The 16,414-nt window shown below is 57.6% G+C and overlaps 1 protein-coding gene across 7 annotated transcripts; it reads left to right on the top strand.

Moving 5' to 3' along the window:
• The first annotated feature begins 2,128 nt into the window (after positions 1–2,128).
• KCNN4 (potassium calcium-activated channel subfamily N member 4) lies at positions 2,129–14,961 on the top strand. 7 transcript variants are annotated; one of them, XM_023584902.3, is made up of 9 exons: positions 2,129–2,888; positions 5,970–6,065; positions 7,262–7,689; positions 9,455–9,586; positions 11,783–11,893; positions 12,007–12,125; positions 12,526–12,595; positions 13,821–13,982; positions 14,422–14,961. In XM_023584902.3, the coding sequence occupies exons 2-8, from the start codon at positions 5,996–5,998 to the stop codon at positions 13,977–13,979; spliced, it is 1,089 nt and encodes a 362-aa protein (XP_023440670.1). In that variant the 5' UTR covers positions 2,129–2,888; positions 5,970–5,995; the 3' UTR covers positions 13,980–13,982; positions 14,422–14,961. The 7 variants fall into 7 exon arrangements, with proteins under 7 accessions (XP_023440670.1, XP_004479390.1, XP_071065396.1 ...); XM_004479333.3 differs by having other exon boundaries at positions 2,134–2,888; positions 9,451–9,586; XM_071209295.1 differs by lacking the exon at positions 2,129–2,888 and adding an exon at positions 5,115–5,138.
• The last annotated feature ends 1,453 nt before the right edge of the window (positions 14,962–16,414 follow it).

Below are 16,414 nucleotides of genomic sequence, written 5' to 3'. Positions count from 1 at the left end.
ACAGTGTCGTCCCGGCCCTCCTGTCCTGCCCCACCCCCCGAGCAGACCTGGATGGGGCAAGAGTGTCCTCAGACAGTGAGCAGGAGAGAGGGACAGAGGAGCAAATGTGGGGCAGAGACGAGCGAGAGAGAGTAAGAGAGAGAGCGAGAGAGCGAGAGAGCGGGAGAGAGAGAGAGAGAGAGAGAAAGCCTAAGGGAGACCTGGATGCTGAAAGAATGAGACAGAGCCAGAGAGAACCAGAGACAGAAGGACAGCACATTAGAGAGAGAGAATGAGACAGAAAAGGGAGCAGAGGATGGAGAGAGCCAGAGAGCAAGCGACAGAGAAACAAGAAAACAGGCGGGCGAGGAGGAACACAGAGAGACAGACAGGGAGGCAGAGGCAGTGAAGTGGAGGGAGAGAGGGAGAGCAGGAACCCGACAGGATGGAGAAGACAGTGAGAGAGACACGGAGACCCAACGAGAGGCAGACACACAGAGACAACTGTGGACTGAGAGACCCAGAAGAGACAAGGGCTCAGGGAGAGAAAAGCAGACAAAGACAGATGGGGACTGAGCAGGGAGTCCAGGGCGAGGCCCAGAGAACCAGAGGGGCAGAGAGAGGCGGCGCCAGGCGGGCAGTGGGTGGGCGCCGGTGGCAGCGCCTTCTCAGGTGGACACAGGGCTGGCACGTGTGGGGACGCCCCACGGGTCTCCATCACTCTGCGCCATCTCACCCGGACGTCCTGGGTGTGACATGGGGCAGGGCCCCCACACTGGTTGTGTTTTTGTCACTGGGTGTGACTGTTTGTGACACTGGGTGTGTGGTTTGGTGTCTCTGGGTTGTGTTGGTGTGTTGCCAGGCCCGTGCGTGTCTCCTTGCCTTGGGGCTGGTGGGTCCACGTTCCTGCATGACATATGACAGGGGGGTGGGGGCTGTCCGTGAGACCACCCCCCGCATCATGAGACTCGCGTGTGAGGCTGGGCGGGTCGCTCTCGATTGTGAGGTATTTTGTGTCGGTGCATTTCTGTGTGTTGCTATAGGAGGGTTTTGTGTCCAAACGCATGGTGTACAGATCAGTGTGTTACTTTTGTGTCGGAGCGTGCCGTCCCCTTCTGCGTAGTGTCACCCAGGGAGGCACCGTGCAGCCATCTGCTTCGCATTTGCTGTTTTCTGTGTCAGCATGTGTGGTGGCCCTTCTTTGTGTAGTGTGTGTCACTCAGCGATGTGACCCTGAGTCTCACGTCAGGGTGGCTGTCCACCCGGGGTGGATGTCTCTTTCCTGCCAAGAAGGTCTGGGTGCCCACCACTGGGGTGTGTGTTTGTGTGACATTGTGCTGGTGGGTGCCCTCGCATTGAGTGTGGCGTGACTGCAGCGCCAAGTGTCAGCTGTCAGCGGGCCACAGCTGCTGGATATGTGAGGCGTGGTGTTTGCGGAGAGTGGTGTTAGGAGACGTTGTGTTTTGTGTCACCACGTCCTTGTGTATAATGCTGTTATGTGTGTGGCCATGCATGTTGGAACACATAATGTGCCATACTGTGTGGGTCTTGTACCTGGCGTTGGGGTGTGGCTTGAGGGTTGGGGGCGATAGGGCATGTTTTACTCTGCATGTGTTGCATTTGGACATTGGGGTCCACGTTCTGTGAGTCGTACCAATACATTAGGATGTCCTACTTGGGGCAGGTGTTGCATGGGTTTCCGTGGGTGTCACGTACATCACAGGTCTCTGGTTGTGTCTGAGGTTGTATCGTTCTATGACTATAAACCTGAATCGCGTTTTGCACCAGGGTATGTTGTGTGCCTGGGTAATCAATGTGTGTTGTGAATCATTCTCCGTGCATCACTACTTGAGCTGCCCTGTGCTGTTGTGCATTACCCTGTGCTGGGTGCTTTGAGACTGCTGTCACAGGTGTGCCTAAATGTCACGTGTCTGCGTGTGTCAGGTATCACGCCATGGGTGTGTGGTGCTCGGGACACCGTGAATGTGTTGTTTCCATGGTGTGTCGCACGTGTCCTTTGGGCATCTATCTGTCAATGCATATTGTACATTTGCGTATCACTAGGTATATGTTGTGTTTGTGTGCCCACGATTTATACAATCCCGTGTTTGGTGTTTGGGTGTGGCTGTCTGTGTAATGTGCCAATTTTGAATGAAATCTTCAGGTGGCCGTGTGTGCCCCGGGATGCTGGCAGCCTTGCTGAGTGCCCGCGTGTGTCACACCATGTGTGTGGTGTCTGGGTGTGGCTGTCGGTTTCAGAGCTTGCCGGGAGTTGTGAGTCACTCTGAGTAGGTTGTGTTGTGTGGCTGTGTGTGTTCGGCTCAATTCCTGCCATGATGAGTGTGAGGGTGCATCACTCGGTGTTGTGTGGTGTCTGGGTGTGGCTGAGTGTAGGTGTGTCTCAGGGCCGTTGTGTGTGACAAAGCCCGTTGTGTGTCTGTGTGTGGCTCTGTCCATGTGGATGGATGCCGCTTCCTTGCTCTGCCCCAAGATACACCCCAGCCCCTCCTTAGCCTGGGCGGGGGGGTTGGGGAGCCTCCCCCCTGCCCAGGGGCCTCCCCGGCCCCTCCCCGCCCTGCCCAGCCGTCACCACCCTCCAGAGGGCACGGTGCTCCGCTGTTCCTCCGAGCAAGAGCCCAGAGCGAGCAGGGCAGGCTGGCGACCTGCAAGCCACCGTGGCTGCCCTTTGTGTGCTGCGAGGTGGGGGAGCCTGGGCAGGAAGCTGGCTGAGCCCCAAGACCCTGGGGGCCATGGGCGTGGAGCTGGTGCCGGGCCTCAGGGCCCTGCGGCGGCGAAAGCGCCTGCTGGAGCAGGAGACGTGGTTGGCGGGCTGGGCGCTGGCGCTGGCGGGACTTGGCATCGGACTCATGGTGCTGCACGCGGAGATGCTGTGGTTCGGCGGGTGCCCGGTGAGTGGAGCGCTGGTCCGAGGGAGGAGGGGGCTGGGGCTGGGACTGCTGGGTCTGAGGGAGGAGGGGGCTGGGGCTGCTGGGTCTGAGGGAGGAGGGGCCTGAGAACCTGGACCCAGGGGGTCTGACAGAAGAGGGGACAGGGGTGGGACTGCTGCTGGTCTGAGGCAGGAGGGGGCTGGGCGTCCGGACTTCTAAGTCCTGAGGAAGTTGAATGCCAGAGGCTTAGGCTCCTGGGTCCTGAGCGAGTAGACGCTGGAGGCTGGGACCCCCGGCCTGAGGGAGCAGACACTAGGAGAGGGGAAGAGGGTCACAGTGCCTCGGTCTTTGAAGGTGTTGCGATCAGACATCTGAAGGCCAGGGGCTGGTTGATCAGATACTTGCGTCTTCCAAGAGTGGACTAGGGGAGAGGGAGCCCCAAGTTTGGTGAAAGAAGGGAGGGGCAAAAGATAACTTCTTTCGCTAGGCGGGTGGCTCCTCGGTCCTTATCTAGCCTCCAACGTTTACCCACTGCTGCCGAGGCAAAGGGCAGAGCCCGAAGAAACCGGCTGGGGGTGGGGGCAGGAAGTGGGAAAGAAGGCCTCCCCGCCCCCAGCTCCATCATCAAGGAGCTCCCTCTCCCCAGAATCGATGTGCTCTCCTGTAGCGGTCTTTATAGTGCTCTAGACTCCTGTGTCCCAAGGGAGGAGGGCATTGGGGGGTCTGGACTCCTGTGTCCTTGGGGAGGACAGAAGTGGGCGTCCGGACTCCTGGGTCTGAGGGAGAAGGGGGCTCAGGTCTTTGGGGGGGAGGAAGGTGCCTTTGAGTACAGTGGGGAGTGGGGAGGGACAGGACAGGTGGAGCCAGGGCAGGTCCCGGCAGGCACGCAGCACGTTCCGGCCCTGAGCAGGGCAATGATGGGGCAGACGGAGGACAAGCGTCCAAAAGCGTCCTGCTCAGTGCCTCCAGGGGAGAACAGAATTGCTCAACAGGGAAGGAGGGGTTGGAGTCCTCCCCGGGGAAGTGCGCCCGAGGGGGCCCTGGGTTGAGGACGGTGGGGAAGACTCCAGGAGGAGGGAGGCTTAGGTTTGGATTTGGGGGTGGCAGGCAGCCCTGAAGTGACCGGGAGCCACATGGAGAGTCAGGGCAGGCCAGCTTCCAGCTTCCTCTGTCCAGGCCGGCCAAGGCGAGGGCAGCGGGCATGGGGGTGGGGCCGCCGAAGCCCATGCCAACAGGAAGCAGAGCCGGGCCGACCCGCCGCTCCCACGCTCTAGCACCTCGCCCAGCGGGGAAGGTGGGGACACGGGGGCCCTGGCGGGCAGAGGGGCGACCAGGGCCCTCCCTCCCCTCTCCCCTCTCTCCCCTTCCCACCTCTCATTTCTGCCTTCCCTCCACTGCCTCCCAGGTCACTGCCTCCATCAGTGGCATCTAGGGGGAGCTGCTGCAGCTTTCTGAGCCTCAGTTTCCCCATCTATAAACTAGGGTTGAAATCCATGAGCCTAAGGGTGCCTCTCAGCCTCCTTCCCCTGCCTGCTTTGATCACAGCCGTGCCCGCTCCCCGCCTCCATCCCAACCTAATGGACTCATTTTCAGGGACCCAGATACCTGCTGGGGGAGGGGCCGGAGGAGAGGCAGATCCCAAGCCCTGGGATTTACACAGAGATACAGGCTTGGACTCATTTTCAGGGACCCAGATACCTGCTCGCTGGGGGAGGGGCTGCAGGAAAGGCCGGTCCCAAGCCCTGGGATTTGCACAGAAATACAGGCACGAGCACGTGCGGGAGAGAGAGGTACAGGGAGGCAGACTGAGGGGGCAGAGAGACAGAGGCACAGGCGTGGAGAAAGAGAAAGAGCGAGAGAGACGTCCACAGAGAGCAAGTCCAGCAGGAGCAGTGACCCTGAGAACAGAAACAGACATGAACAGAAGCACCCCCAGAAGCAGGGAAACCCAGACAGGAGTGGGTGCCCAAGTGCAGACAGGTCTGTGGCTTGGGAGAAGAGGGATTGGAAAAGTAGAGGGGACACCGGAGAAGCAAGAGGGGAGGGGGTCATGTCTAAGGGGCTGAGGTTGGGACAGAATGGAGAAAGAGACAGGGAACGGGGAGCCAAAGAAGGACGCAGGGCCGGGGGAGCGCTGGGGACAAGAGGCGCATTGTTCGCGGAGGGGGCAGGGGGGCCGGCCCCCTGGGACAGGAAGCTGGCCCTCTTCCCCTGCTCAGAGGCGGGGCTCCGGCCTGGCCAGGGAAGCTGGCAGCCTCTTAGGAGAAACAGGTGCTGGACTCAGCCTGGCAGCCCAGGCGGCCCCCACCCCCTGAAAATACCCCCTGGGCAGGGATCCCCTTCACACCTCTTCTTAGGGGAATCAGGAGTCCCAGGCCTTCTAAATCCCTCCCTCGAGAATTCTAGATTCCTTCAAGGTATTGCCACACAAAGGGAGGAAAAAAAACATTTCTCCGTGGTTTCTGGAGGCCCTGTGTTTCCGGCCAGATCTGCCCTGGGCTTAGAGCTAGGAGAGAGGCAGAAGGGAGGGGAGGGGGCGCAGGAGGCAGGCCTGGGGTGTCTGCTCAGAGCCGGGCTGACGGCTCAGGCGCGCAGCCCCAGATGAGAGCAAGGGACGGGTGTCACTGAGGGCTGAGTGATGGTGTCCAGGCTCTCCTGGAATTGGGGCGGGGTGGGTGGAAGTTGTTTTCTAGGGCAGGGTTATCTGGGTGGGAAGGGAAGGGCGCACCCTCCAGAGGTCAGATGTCTGCTTCAAGATGGCAGCCCCCTGCCTGGTAACTATTTTTAATGGGGAAGGAGACTGGGAATGAGAAGAAATGGGAGTTTCAAGGATTCCCTTGAGGGGTGTGGATCTCACGAGAAGAGCTGAGGAGGAGGGTGGCACGTGGGACAGTGTTGTCTGAGTGGGGAGGAATAGGGCACTCTCCTTGAGGACCAGATGATGGTTTTGAGACTTAGACCTGGGACATCAGGAGGGTTTCGATGGGGAAGGAGGCTAGGAAACTGGCATTCGAGAAGGGCCAGAGGTTTTGAAGGAAGGTGGAGGGGACCAAGCAGGTGGAAACCTGGGCTCTTACTCCTTTTCTCTGTCCCTCCCAACAGTGGGCGCTCTACCTGTTCCTGGTTAAATGTATGATCAGCATTTCCACCTTCTTGCTCCTTTGCCTTATCGTGGCCTTTCACGCCAAAGAAGTCCAGGTAGGGGAGACCCCACTTTTGAGCCCCTTCCTTGCTCCCCCCCCCCACCAGCCCCCAACCCACCCCATCAGCTCACACTTTCCATCCTCCTCCTCCTCTCGGGCTGAGTAATGAGGTTCCTCCACCCCGAAATAGTGCCCACACCCTCACCCACCTGGATGGGACGAACCACAGAAAGACAGGGCCCCCTGGAGCAGCCCCAGTCTCTCTTCCACCTGCAGCCCCCAGCTTCTCCTTGCACACTGCCCCGTCCTTCCAGCTCCCCTGCTTCCACCCCAGGTATCTGTCCACTGGGCCCCCAGGCAGCCTCGTGCCAGGCCCAGCCTCCCAGGTCTGTCCTCCCTCCCTGGGTCTCCACCCACCCCAGATTCAAGCAGCCTAAGTGCCCGCAGGTCCCCCCCCCCACTCCTGCCCTCCACCTCCATGACGATACCCACCTCCACCCAAGAACCCTTCCCACCCATAGCCCTGGTCTCACCCAGACACTCAGCTCCCCACACCTTTCCCTCCCACCCCATCTCCCATTTCCCATCTCTCCAGATCCCGCTGCCCCACACCCCTTGCCCCATCCCCTCATACTTTCGCACATAAAATGGGAATATTGACCAAGCAGGTGCCTGGCAGATAAGAGGCGCTCAGCAAAAGTACACATTACCCTCCTCATTAATAACAGTTACTCCAGCAGTTAGGTGGCCGAGGTGTGTACCTCAGCTGTGCCACGGCCCCCCCGGAGCCAGGCTCTTAACCTTTCTGGGCCTTGGTTTTCTCGTCTATAAAATGGGGGTAAGAATAATGTCAATGTCTGTGTTGTGAGCATTCACTGAGTCACGCCATGTGAAGAGGACACAGCAGTTCCTGGCCCATCCAAAGGGCCCAATAAATGGCAGCTATTGGTATTGCCAACCTTCTTACCAGTCCTAGGCAGGCCCCAAATGGCAGTAGGATGTGAAATGTGAGCTCCACGGGGCAGGGTTTTCTGTTTTGTTAACTGCCCATCCTCAGCCTAGGGGACAATGCCAGGGACACAGTAGGTGCTCAATAAGTGTTCCTGGGCTAGAGGATCTCGGCACCCGCCCCTGCCGCTGCGCTATCTCCCTCCCCGCCCCCGGCCCGCGGGCGCCCCGCCCTCTCTATCTCCCCGCGCGGGCCGGGGCGGCCTGACGGTCCCCCGGGCCCCCTGGGCCCCCTCCCCGCAGCTCTTCATGACCGACAACGGGCTGCAGGACTGGCGCGTGGCGCTGACCCGGCGGCAGGCGGCGCAGATCGTGCTGGAGCTGGTGGTGTGCGGGCTGCACCCCGCGCCGGTGCGGGGCCCGCCGTGCGCGCTGGGCTCGGGGCAGGCGCGCGGCGAGGCGCAGTCCTGGCCCGGCTTCCTGGGCGAGGGCGAGTCGCTGCTGTCGCTGGCCATGCTGCTTCGCCTGTACCTGGTGCCCCGCGCCGTGCTCCTGCGCAGCGGCGTCCTGCTCAACGCGTCCTACCGCAGCATCGGCGCCCTCAACCAGGTCCGCTTCCGCCACTGGTTCGTGGCCAAGCTGTACATGAACACGCACCCCGGCCGCCTGCTGCTCAGCCTCACTCTTGGCCTCTGGCTGACCACCGCCTGGGTGCTGTCCGTGGCCGAAAGGTGAGGGTGCTGGAGACGCAGCCAGCCAGCTGCCGGACCCTGTGCGCGGGTCGAGAAAGCTCACACTTCCACCCTCCTCTTCCTCCCGGCTGAGATTTGCTCACACCTCACCCACCGGGAGGAAGGAGCCACCCGCGCAGCCCCAGCCCTCCCGCCACCTGCAGCCTCGGGTCTGGCACACACAGACCCCAGGAGGACCCCTCCCTTCTGGGTCCTGGGCCCCTCCTGCATTTGCTCAATCTTCAGACCCAGTGGCTGGGACCTGGGAGGAGGTGCATCTGCCTTCCAGGAAGGGGCACCTTTTCAGACTTAGCACATCAGCGCTGTAGGTGCTAGCCGTGCCCCCTAAGATGGGAGTGGTTCGGGGCCGCAGGGAATAGGGACCGGATTCCAGGTTTCCTGCTAGACCCTGTGTGACCGGGGGCTGGGCCCGTGCCCTTTCAGGACCTCAATTTCGCTCTGTTGCAGAGAAAGAAATAGGGGTAATCTTCACCAGTGGTTCTCAGAGTACGGTTCAGGGACTGCAGCATCACCTGGGAACTTGCTGCAAAGGTTGCACATGCAGTTTCTCAGGTCCCACCCAGACCTACTGAATCTGAAACCCTAGAGGGGGTGACCCAGCCGTGATTCAACAAGCCCCCCAGATGATGCTGAGGCCTGCTCAAGTTGGAGAACCTGAGGGTTAGCACATCTGGCAAAGGGTTCCTGAGGGGAGGATGAGAAGATCTGGCTTGAGATCTCTCTCCCACCTCTCTGCGTGACTGCTTCACCTTCTCTGAGCCTCCATTTACTCATCTGTAAAATGGATGTCAAATGTCACCATCTTTAAATCTTCCTGGCAAGTCTAATCTTCTGTGATTTTTAAACTCCTTCACCTCCCAGAACCTCAGTTTCCCCAATTGGGAAATTGGTCAGGATCAGGATCAATGAATGATCCCCTTACTAAAGTTCTCATCTGAAAAAATGGAAGAATGGGGAGGAAGTGAAAGTTTGCAATCCCAAGGCAGAAGTCCTCAAACCTGAATGGACTTCAGAACTGGGAGTGGTGGGGGGTCCTAAACAATGCAGATTCCGGCCCCACGCTCAGAGATTCTACATCATTGGGGCTGAAATGGGGCCCAGAAATGAAGCTTTCCCTGCAGATCCTGATGTATGGAGTCTGTGGACCGAATTTAGACAAATATTGATCTTAAATTCCTTCCATGGCTGCAATTAATGTTCCTTTCTATGAAGCGAGGGGAAAGGAAGGCAGACTCCCACCAAGCCTTTTAAAATCCCACCGTGTTAGTTCTGATAGGACCACCTCTTTTTGGACATTGGAAAAGGTACCCCTTCCTCTGGATAGATACAGAAGCCAGGGTCTGACAAGTGGACTTTGGCTTTTGTTAGGTTTTGGTTTTTTTTTGTTGTTGTTGTTGTTGTTTTGGGGGAAGGGGGTTGGTGGTGTTTTTTTGTTTGTTTGTTTTTGACGAGCAGACTTTAGACTAGGTTTCAGCGCCCTCTTATTCCCTTAACCACATACTGTGAAAGAAGCATCCTTCGTGGCAGGGCCAAAAGCAGCTAAGCTTGGGAATTGGTTAGACTCAGAGTCAAATCCCACAGCCCAGAGAGGTTGAGCATTTTGCCCAGGTCACACAGCAAAGGGAGGAGGCCAGACAGGCTCTCCAAAGCCCAGAACTTACTGGCTTTTTGTCTGGGTGTTTCTTGAAGCTGTGAGGAGGGAGAGAGTAGTAAGCATAACTAACTCCGCCTTCTCCCTAGGCAGACAGTTAATTCCACCGGGCACCTTTCTGACACACTGTGGCTGATCCCCATCACATTCCTGACCATTGGCTATGGGGACGTGGTGCCGGGCACGATGTGGGGCAAAATTGTCTGCCTCTGCACTGGCGTCATGGTGAGTACAGGCCTCTCAGGGGTCCCATGCCTGCCCCCACTGCTCATCCCTCTATTCAACTAGCCCCATTTCAAGACTCCTGCAGCTGACCCCCACGTCCTTGCTCTCTCTGGAACCTGAGACCCCAGCCCTCATCCTCCTCAGCGATCTAGGCCCCTGACTTCCCAGGCCCATGTCCTTCCAGAATCCAGGCATCTAGCCCCCAGCCCCATCAAGACGCAAGCACCCTGTCTTCCACCCTGGACGTCGTCTAGGACTCAGGCACCTGGTTTCCCAGGCCTGGGCTCCTCCAGGATCCAGGAATCCAGTCTCCCACCCCCACCCCCTGTAAGGCCATAGAGTCCATGGGGCCAGCCTGCGTGGCTTCCGATCCTGCATCTGCCTCTTCCTCACTGGCAAGCTGCGTAATCTCTTTGTGCCTCAGTTTCCTCGTAGAGGAAACAATACTAGTGAATTCCTTTTGGGGTTGCTAAGAAGATTAAGTGAACTAAACCATGTGAAGGGCTTCAAAAAATAGGTGGCACATAGAAAGTGCTCGGTGAGTGGGGGGTTGGGGAGCTGTTATTGGTATTGGTCTCAGGCATCCAGTCACACCCACCCCAGTTCCTGTGCCCTCAAGGATTGAAGCAGAGGGTCCCTAGAACTAGACGCAAGCCTCCTCCCCACAGTGCTTCCTCCTGAATCCAGACATCCACCCCCTTCCCTCCACAGACCCAGGCCTCAAGCTCCCCTGCCAACCAGCCTCTATCCCCCACCAGGACCCAGACCTAATGCCTTGGCCTTTACCTCCCCACAAGATCTGGTTGCCCTCTCCCTCAGGGTCCTGAGGTGCCAGCCCCCAGCCCTGATATTGTCCCAGGAAAACCAAAGAGAAAGGATATGTTGAATCCCAAGCCCTGGGCCCACAGGTGACGGATGGGTGGCAGGGCAATGTGACTCCCACCTCCCCAAAGTGATGAGTCTCTGGGGCTAGGGAAGAGGGGTAGAGACCAGGTCTGGGGGATACTCCCAAAGGGTCAGGGACCCTCAGGGCTACCAGTGGCCTCCTCCCTTAATTGACAAAAGGAGGAACTGAGCCCTAGAGAGCAGGGCCGGTTTGCACAAGAGCTCACAGTCGGCTCCTGGATGTCATGGAATACTAGCCAGGTTTATTGAGCATGTCTCTGTTACTGGTTCCTGTTCTAAACGCACTCCAGATGTGAACCCATGGAATCCATATAGTAATGTTCTGAGGGCCTGCCCATTTTACAGATGAGAAACTGAGGCCCTGAGAGATTAAATTACTTGCTCAGAGCTGGAACCTATGAGCTCCCCAGAGCCCATGCGTGAAATTAGTAAACTGTTCTGAGCAGTCAAGAGCTGAAACACGGGGGAGGAGGGAGCCTCAGAGGAAGAGGGAGCTGCTGTTGCAGGATAGTGGGGATATGATGGGGCCTTGGTGGACTGAAGGCCTTGAGAGCAGGAAGGGATCCCCGATTTTCTCATTGGTCACCTGGGGGGTGATAGTCCCTGTTCCCCTAAGTGGGAGCAGGTGATGTAGGTCAGGTCCGTGGGGCAGGCTCCTCCCAAGCCTCCTGCAGACCAAGGTGCTCGGCAGGGTTAGGAGCTGTCAGGGAGGGGGGCCTAGACCTGGGAGACCAGACTAAGAAGACTGAACCAGTGGGAGCCTAAAGGGAGATTAGAGTGAGGGGCGCAGGGTCTATAACTGGGTGTTAGGTCTGCCTGGGGTCAGGGTAGGGGCTGAAGATGGTCCAGGAGGGAGAAGACAGGGCCAGAGCTGGGGCAGAGGCCGTTGGGGTGGGGAGAGGGGAGGGATATCCTTGGCGATTAAAGTGGCAGGAATTAAAGACCAGCCAGATGACAGCAGTGGAGAGGAAGGGGTCCGCTGGAGCTGGAGGTCTGCCCCTTACCCAGAGCCAGCTCTGCTCTAGTCACACCCTTAACGAAAGAAGACTTTTTGTCCACAGGATTTGGACTCAGACATAGGTGGTTTCTGATCCTGGCCCCACCGCTTACTAGCTGTGGGGCCCTGGTTCCCCTCTCTGAGCCTCAGTTTGTTCCTCTGTCAACTGGGGGATGGTTGCATCTGCCCTCCACGGCTGCTGGGAGGGATGGAGGAGAAAGTAGTGCACAGGCCTGGACCCCAACCCCCCGAGTCCCCCAACCCACGTGCCCCAGCACCCACTGTGCCCATAGGGGGTCTGCTGCACAGCCCTGCTGGTGGCCGTGGTGGCCCGGAAGCTGGAGTTTAACAAGGCAGAGAAGCACGTGCACAACTTCATGATGGACATCCAGTACACCAAAGAGGTGAGGACCGGCGCACAGCACCCAGAGCTCAGCCCCTTCCTCAGCCCCTGGCCCCTCCTCCCAGAGCCCTAGGGATCCAGTTGCATTGACACGCCGCCCTCCACCCCCTCCAGATGAAGGAGTCGGCCGCCAGGGTCCTGCAAGAGGCCTGGATGTTCTACAAACACACGCGGCGGAAGGAGCCCGGGGCCGCCCGCAGGCACCAGCGCAGCCTGCTGGCCGCCATCAGCGCGTGAGGGCCACTGCGCGCGCGCCCGCGGTAGCCCTGTGTGCGCGTCTCCCGCTCGCGCCGCTGCGGGCCCAGGTCAGGACACCGTCAGTGGGTCTGACCGTGTGGTCTCCCTGAACAGACGTCCGCCTGGACCTGACGGTGACGCTGCGGCTCTGGTGGTGTCACTCGGCATGTGCCCGTGCCTGTGGGTCCGTGCGGCTGTGTGTGCCTGGCTCCTTGGGTCCCCACCGCAGATGGGACTGTGGGTGCAGTCTCCCCCTCCCACCCCTTCTTCTGCTGTCTGGCAACTCTTCCCACTGTGTCTGCTTGGGTCTCCCATGCCTGCTTCTCCCCCTGAGCTAGGGCCACACCTGGGGACCAGGCTTGTAGGAGAACTGACCCCTGCTTTCTCTTCCCGCAGGTTCCGCCGGGTGCGGCTAAAACACCGTAAGCTCCAGGAACAAGTGAACTCCATGGTGGACATTTCCAAGGTACCAGCGATCCCGTGGGAGGGGGTCTGGAAGGAGGGTGTTGGGACTGCTGGCAGGAAAATCTGGTCCGAAAATCTGGCCCCAGAATGGGGAATACTGGCAGAGGCCAGGTACACATAGGTACTCCATAAATATATGTGGTGGAATAAATGAATGAGGGAATGATTGATGCACTACAGAGTTTATCTCAGGTAAGGTACCTTTTAAATTGAAAAAAAAAATTACACAAAGAACCCTAGTGTTTGATTTTAAAGGATTTTTATTATCAAGTTACTTACATGTGAACGGATATAAGATTCCTTCCAGCTACGGCTCTCACACAACAATAAAACCAAAGCAAATTTACAAACCAAGTTCAAATATAAATGGCTAAACCAATAAAATTCAAATTAACAGAGGCAATTTGGTGAGGTGATTCAGTGATTCTGGGAGAGAGGACATTGTTTTAGTGAAAGGGGAGCTCTGCTGCTTTGTGAAAAGGTGCCTAGAGCCAAAGGTGCTTCTCTGCTAGGCAGGCTGGCATGACTCAGCTTGCCCCCCTTTCTTCTCCTGGGACCACTCAGTGCCACCAGCACTCAGGCGCAGGGATGCCATGCTACCTTGGTTTGGCTCACAGCACCTTTGGCTTTTCCAGTGGCCTTTGCTTTTTCTCATTAGTCCGTGACACTTCAAACAGTGACCCTTGGCACCAATGACATGGTAAACAAGCCACAGCTGCAGGCCCCCAAATCGCATGCCAGGACTCAGAGGAGGTGGGGGCCCAGTTCTGCAGCAAGTTGTAATCTCTGAAGATTATCAAGCCCAAAACAGGGAATTCTAGAATTCCCAGAGAGAAAAAAATACAAAAGCTTTCCCATAGGAGGCAGAATCTAGTTTGAGAATGTAATAAGGCATTCATGATGCCACAAATACTTAATGAGCACCTAGGACATTCCAGGCCCTCTTCTGTCCTAGACGCTGCCTTGGGCATGTTACTTAACTGCTCCAGACTTGTTTCCTCACCTGTAAAATGGGAACAGGATTCCCATCCTATGGCTTTGTGTGTGTGTGGGGGGGAATATAAACCATGTAAGAAAAAGCACCTGGCAAAGTAGCTAAGACATGGCAGATGGTCGGTAAATTGTGCTATTAAGGATAATCCTCACAGGCCTGGAGGGACTTAGTAAATGTCGGTCCCATGTCCCAGCCCAGCCCCCTGACACCTCAACCCTCTCTTGCCACCCAGATGCACATGATCCTGTGTGACTTGCAGTTGGGGCTAAGCAGCTCACACCAGGCCCTGGAAAAGCGGATTGACGCACTGGCAGGAAAGCTGGACGCCCTGTCGGAGCTGCTGAGTGCTGCCCTGGGGCCACGGCCACAACCCAGCCAGCAGGCCACGTAGCTGGTGAGGGGGGGGCTGGACTTGAGCAGGAAGACATCCTGGAGGAAGTGCCAATGGCCAGCACCCTGCGTGGCTAGCGGTGTGGGGAGACAAGGTCACCCTTTCTCTTCCGTTCCAGCTGTGTCTGGAGGAAAGGACCCTGCTCTGGTGGGGCGTGCAATGAAGGAAGGTTCCTTCTCTCCTCCAGACCCTCGGTGCCCTCTCCCCCTTTCTCTCCTTGCCCTGCCTCTGCGTGTTCCTGGGAGTGCTCTCTCTGACTCTATCCATCCTAAGCCTCTGTCCGAATGTCCACCTGCACCCCAGTCCCTTGGTGCCTGGCTATACCCCCGCTCTTCCTTCCCCCTCTGCCCACTGGCTTCTCTGCTCCCACCTCGGCGTGTCCCCACTCTCCCTCTCCCTCTGATTTCTGGCCTGCCAGATGATTCTGTCTCTCTCTCTCCAGAACCCATGGAAGAGGAACCAGGCTACTTCTCCAGGTGGTGAGGTCAAGGAACCCGCCCTGCCACATCTGACCCAGCCCTTTCCAGGAGTAAAGACCCTCAAGTGCAAGGACTGAAGGGGCCCCGCCTTGGGGCGCGCTGACTCTCTGGCAGCTGCTAGAGGAGGGAAGCCTTGGCCCAACCCTGTGGCCCCAAACGGAATAACAGTCACAAACACCCCCATCAAAAAAACTCGCCACTGCTAAAGACAACCTCCAGCTTTCAGTTAGAAGTGGGGTACCTAGGGACAGTGTTTCCTGGGTCACAGGGAAAGCGGGGGCTGTAGGCCCAGAGTCCAGAGGCCTGGAGAGCCTCAGTTACCCCGCTGGACGGCAGAGCTGAAGGAACCAGGCCTGAGGCAGCAGGACGGAGCGCCCCCTGGTGGGAGAGCAAGCAGGACACCATTTTCCAGAACTGCAGAGAATATTTGGTAGGGGGTCAGGGGTCCAGCCCACCAGTCTCTGTCTGCTCTTATACTTTGTAATAAAAGTAAACCAAAGCCAGGCGTTGCTTTTTCTTTCTAAATACATCCAGATTCCCAACAGGTAGGTGGTCCAGTGGGAGGACCTTGTCCTTTCTGAACCCTGAACCTCAACCCCCTCCTCAATCCCCCCACCGCCCCAGCTCTAAGGCTAAGAGCAAGGGCTCTTAATTCAGACAGACGGGGGTCCAAATCCTGGCTCTGCTACTCACTGTCTGTGTGCCCTTGGGCAAGGGGCTTCACCACTCTGAACATTTAACCTCACCTGTAAAATGGGGCCTCTAGCCCCACAGAACTGCTGTGAAGAATAAAACAGGAAGTAACAAAGGTTCAGGCATTTAGTAAGAACCAAATACGTGAGCAATAATCATGTTTACTACTGTTATTGATTTTCACATACAATGCCTGGCTGTCCTTTTCCTTTTCTTCTAATGCCCTTTTCCCCTCTACTTGTGCAGCCACCAAATGACACCACACCCATCAAGAGACTAAAAGGAGCCCCAAAGCATCCCGCGGACCCATTTCACATCCAGGCACAAGGAGTCTGCTGGAATTCAGAAGGGAAAGGGAAGGGGCACCCAGCTCTGTGCTCCCTTTTTATGAATCTCCACAACCACTCCCCCACCCCACTCCCATCCCCACTGTATAGAGAAACTGCGGTTCCAAGTGGAGTCGGCCCTGGCCCGAGGCCCCCCAGCTGGGAAGCTGCAGGGCCCAGATTCACAGCCAGCTGCCCACTGCTGACTCCTCCCTGTCTGCCTGCCTGAGCTGAGTCAGAAGCGACAGTGGCTTTGGGCCTCTCGAACCCAGGTCTGGCTTCCCACGATGGCTTCTTTCCAGCACGAGGGGCTGATTCACCCTCACTTCCCTGCTTGGCGGGGAAGCCCAGGCTGCCTGTCATCCTCCTCTGCTGAGCTATCTTTGGATTTCCCTAAAAGTCCACAGGCGGCCTCGCCCCTCAGCCCCTGGAGCTAAAGTGGGGCCTCTACCACTGTCACCGGAAACTTGCTCCTGCCCTTGCTGTCCCCACGCCAGCCCCCCCACGGAGTAAAGGTGAGGGCCTCGCCAGCACCCTCCCACAGCAGGAAGCCTTCCTAGCAGTGGTGCCAAATTCCCAACCAAACTCACTCCTCCCGGACCACTTTTTCTTGGCCCCAGCCCCTTCAGCTGGCAAGCTCCTTCCTACTCCTGCTCTAGGCCTTGGCTTAGCTGTCACCTCCTCCAGGAAGGAAGCCCTCTTGGAAGCCCTCAGATGGGCTCCCTCTGTCCCACAAGCCAGTCCCCGTCACAATCACATTTATCAGGCCAAGCACCATGCTAAAAGCCCTTGATATCAATGATCTCACGAAAGCCCCACAAAAAGAGGTCAAGGAGGTATTGTTAAGTTCCATTTTAGATGAGGAAACTGAGGCACAGGGAAAATAAGAATCCTGCCCAAAGCCAAGGAGAGAGATGGGGGAGCTGGGATTGGACTC

The sequence above is a fragment of the Dasypus novemcinctus genome, chromosome 18 (assembly GCF_030445035.2).
Source record: "Dasypus novemcinctus isolate mDasNov1 chromosome 18, mDasNov1.1.hap2, whole genome shotgun sequence".
Lineage (NCBI taxonomy): Eukaryota > Metazoa > Chordata > Mammalia > Cingulata > Dasypodidae > Dasypus > Dasypus novemcinctus.
The sequence above is the reverse complement of the archived record's forward strand: the minus strand, read 5'-3'. Positions and strand labels throughout refer to the sequence as shown.

Excerpts from the sequence above, each read along its gene's own strand:
- KCNN4 (XM_004479333.3), top strand. The coding sequence starts at position 2,730 with ATGGGCGTGGAGCTGGTGCCGGGCCTCAGGGCCCTGCGGCGGCGAAAG. Across the intron at positions 11,894-12,006 it reads ACATCCAGTACACCAAAGAG|ATGAAGGAGTCGGCCGCCAG; the intron begins GTGAGGACCGGC and ends CACCCCCTCCAG. Across the intron at positions 12,596-13,820 it reads CCATGGTGGACATTTCCAAG|ATGCACATGATCCTGTGTGA; the intron begins GTACCAGCGATC and ends CTTGCCACCCAG.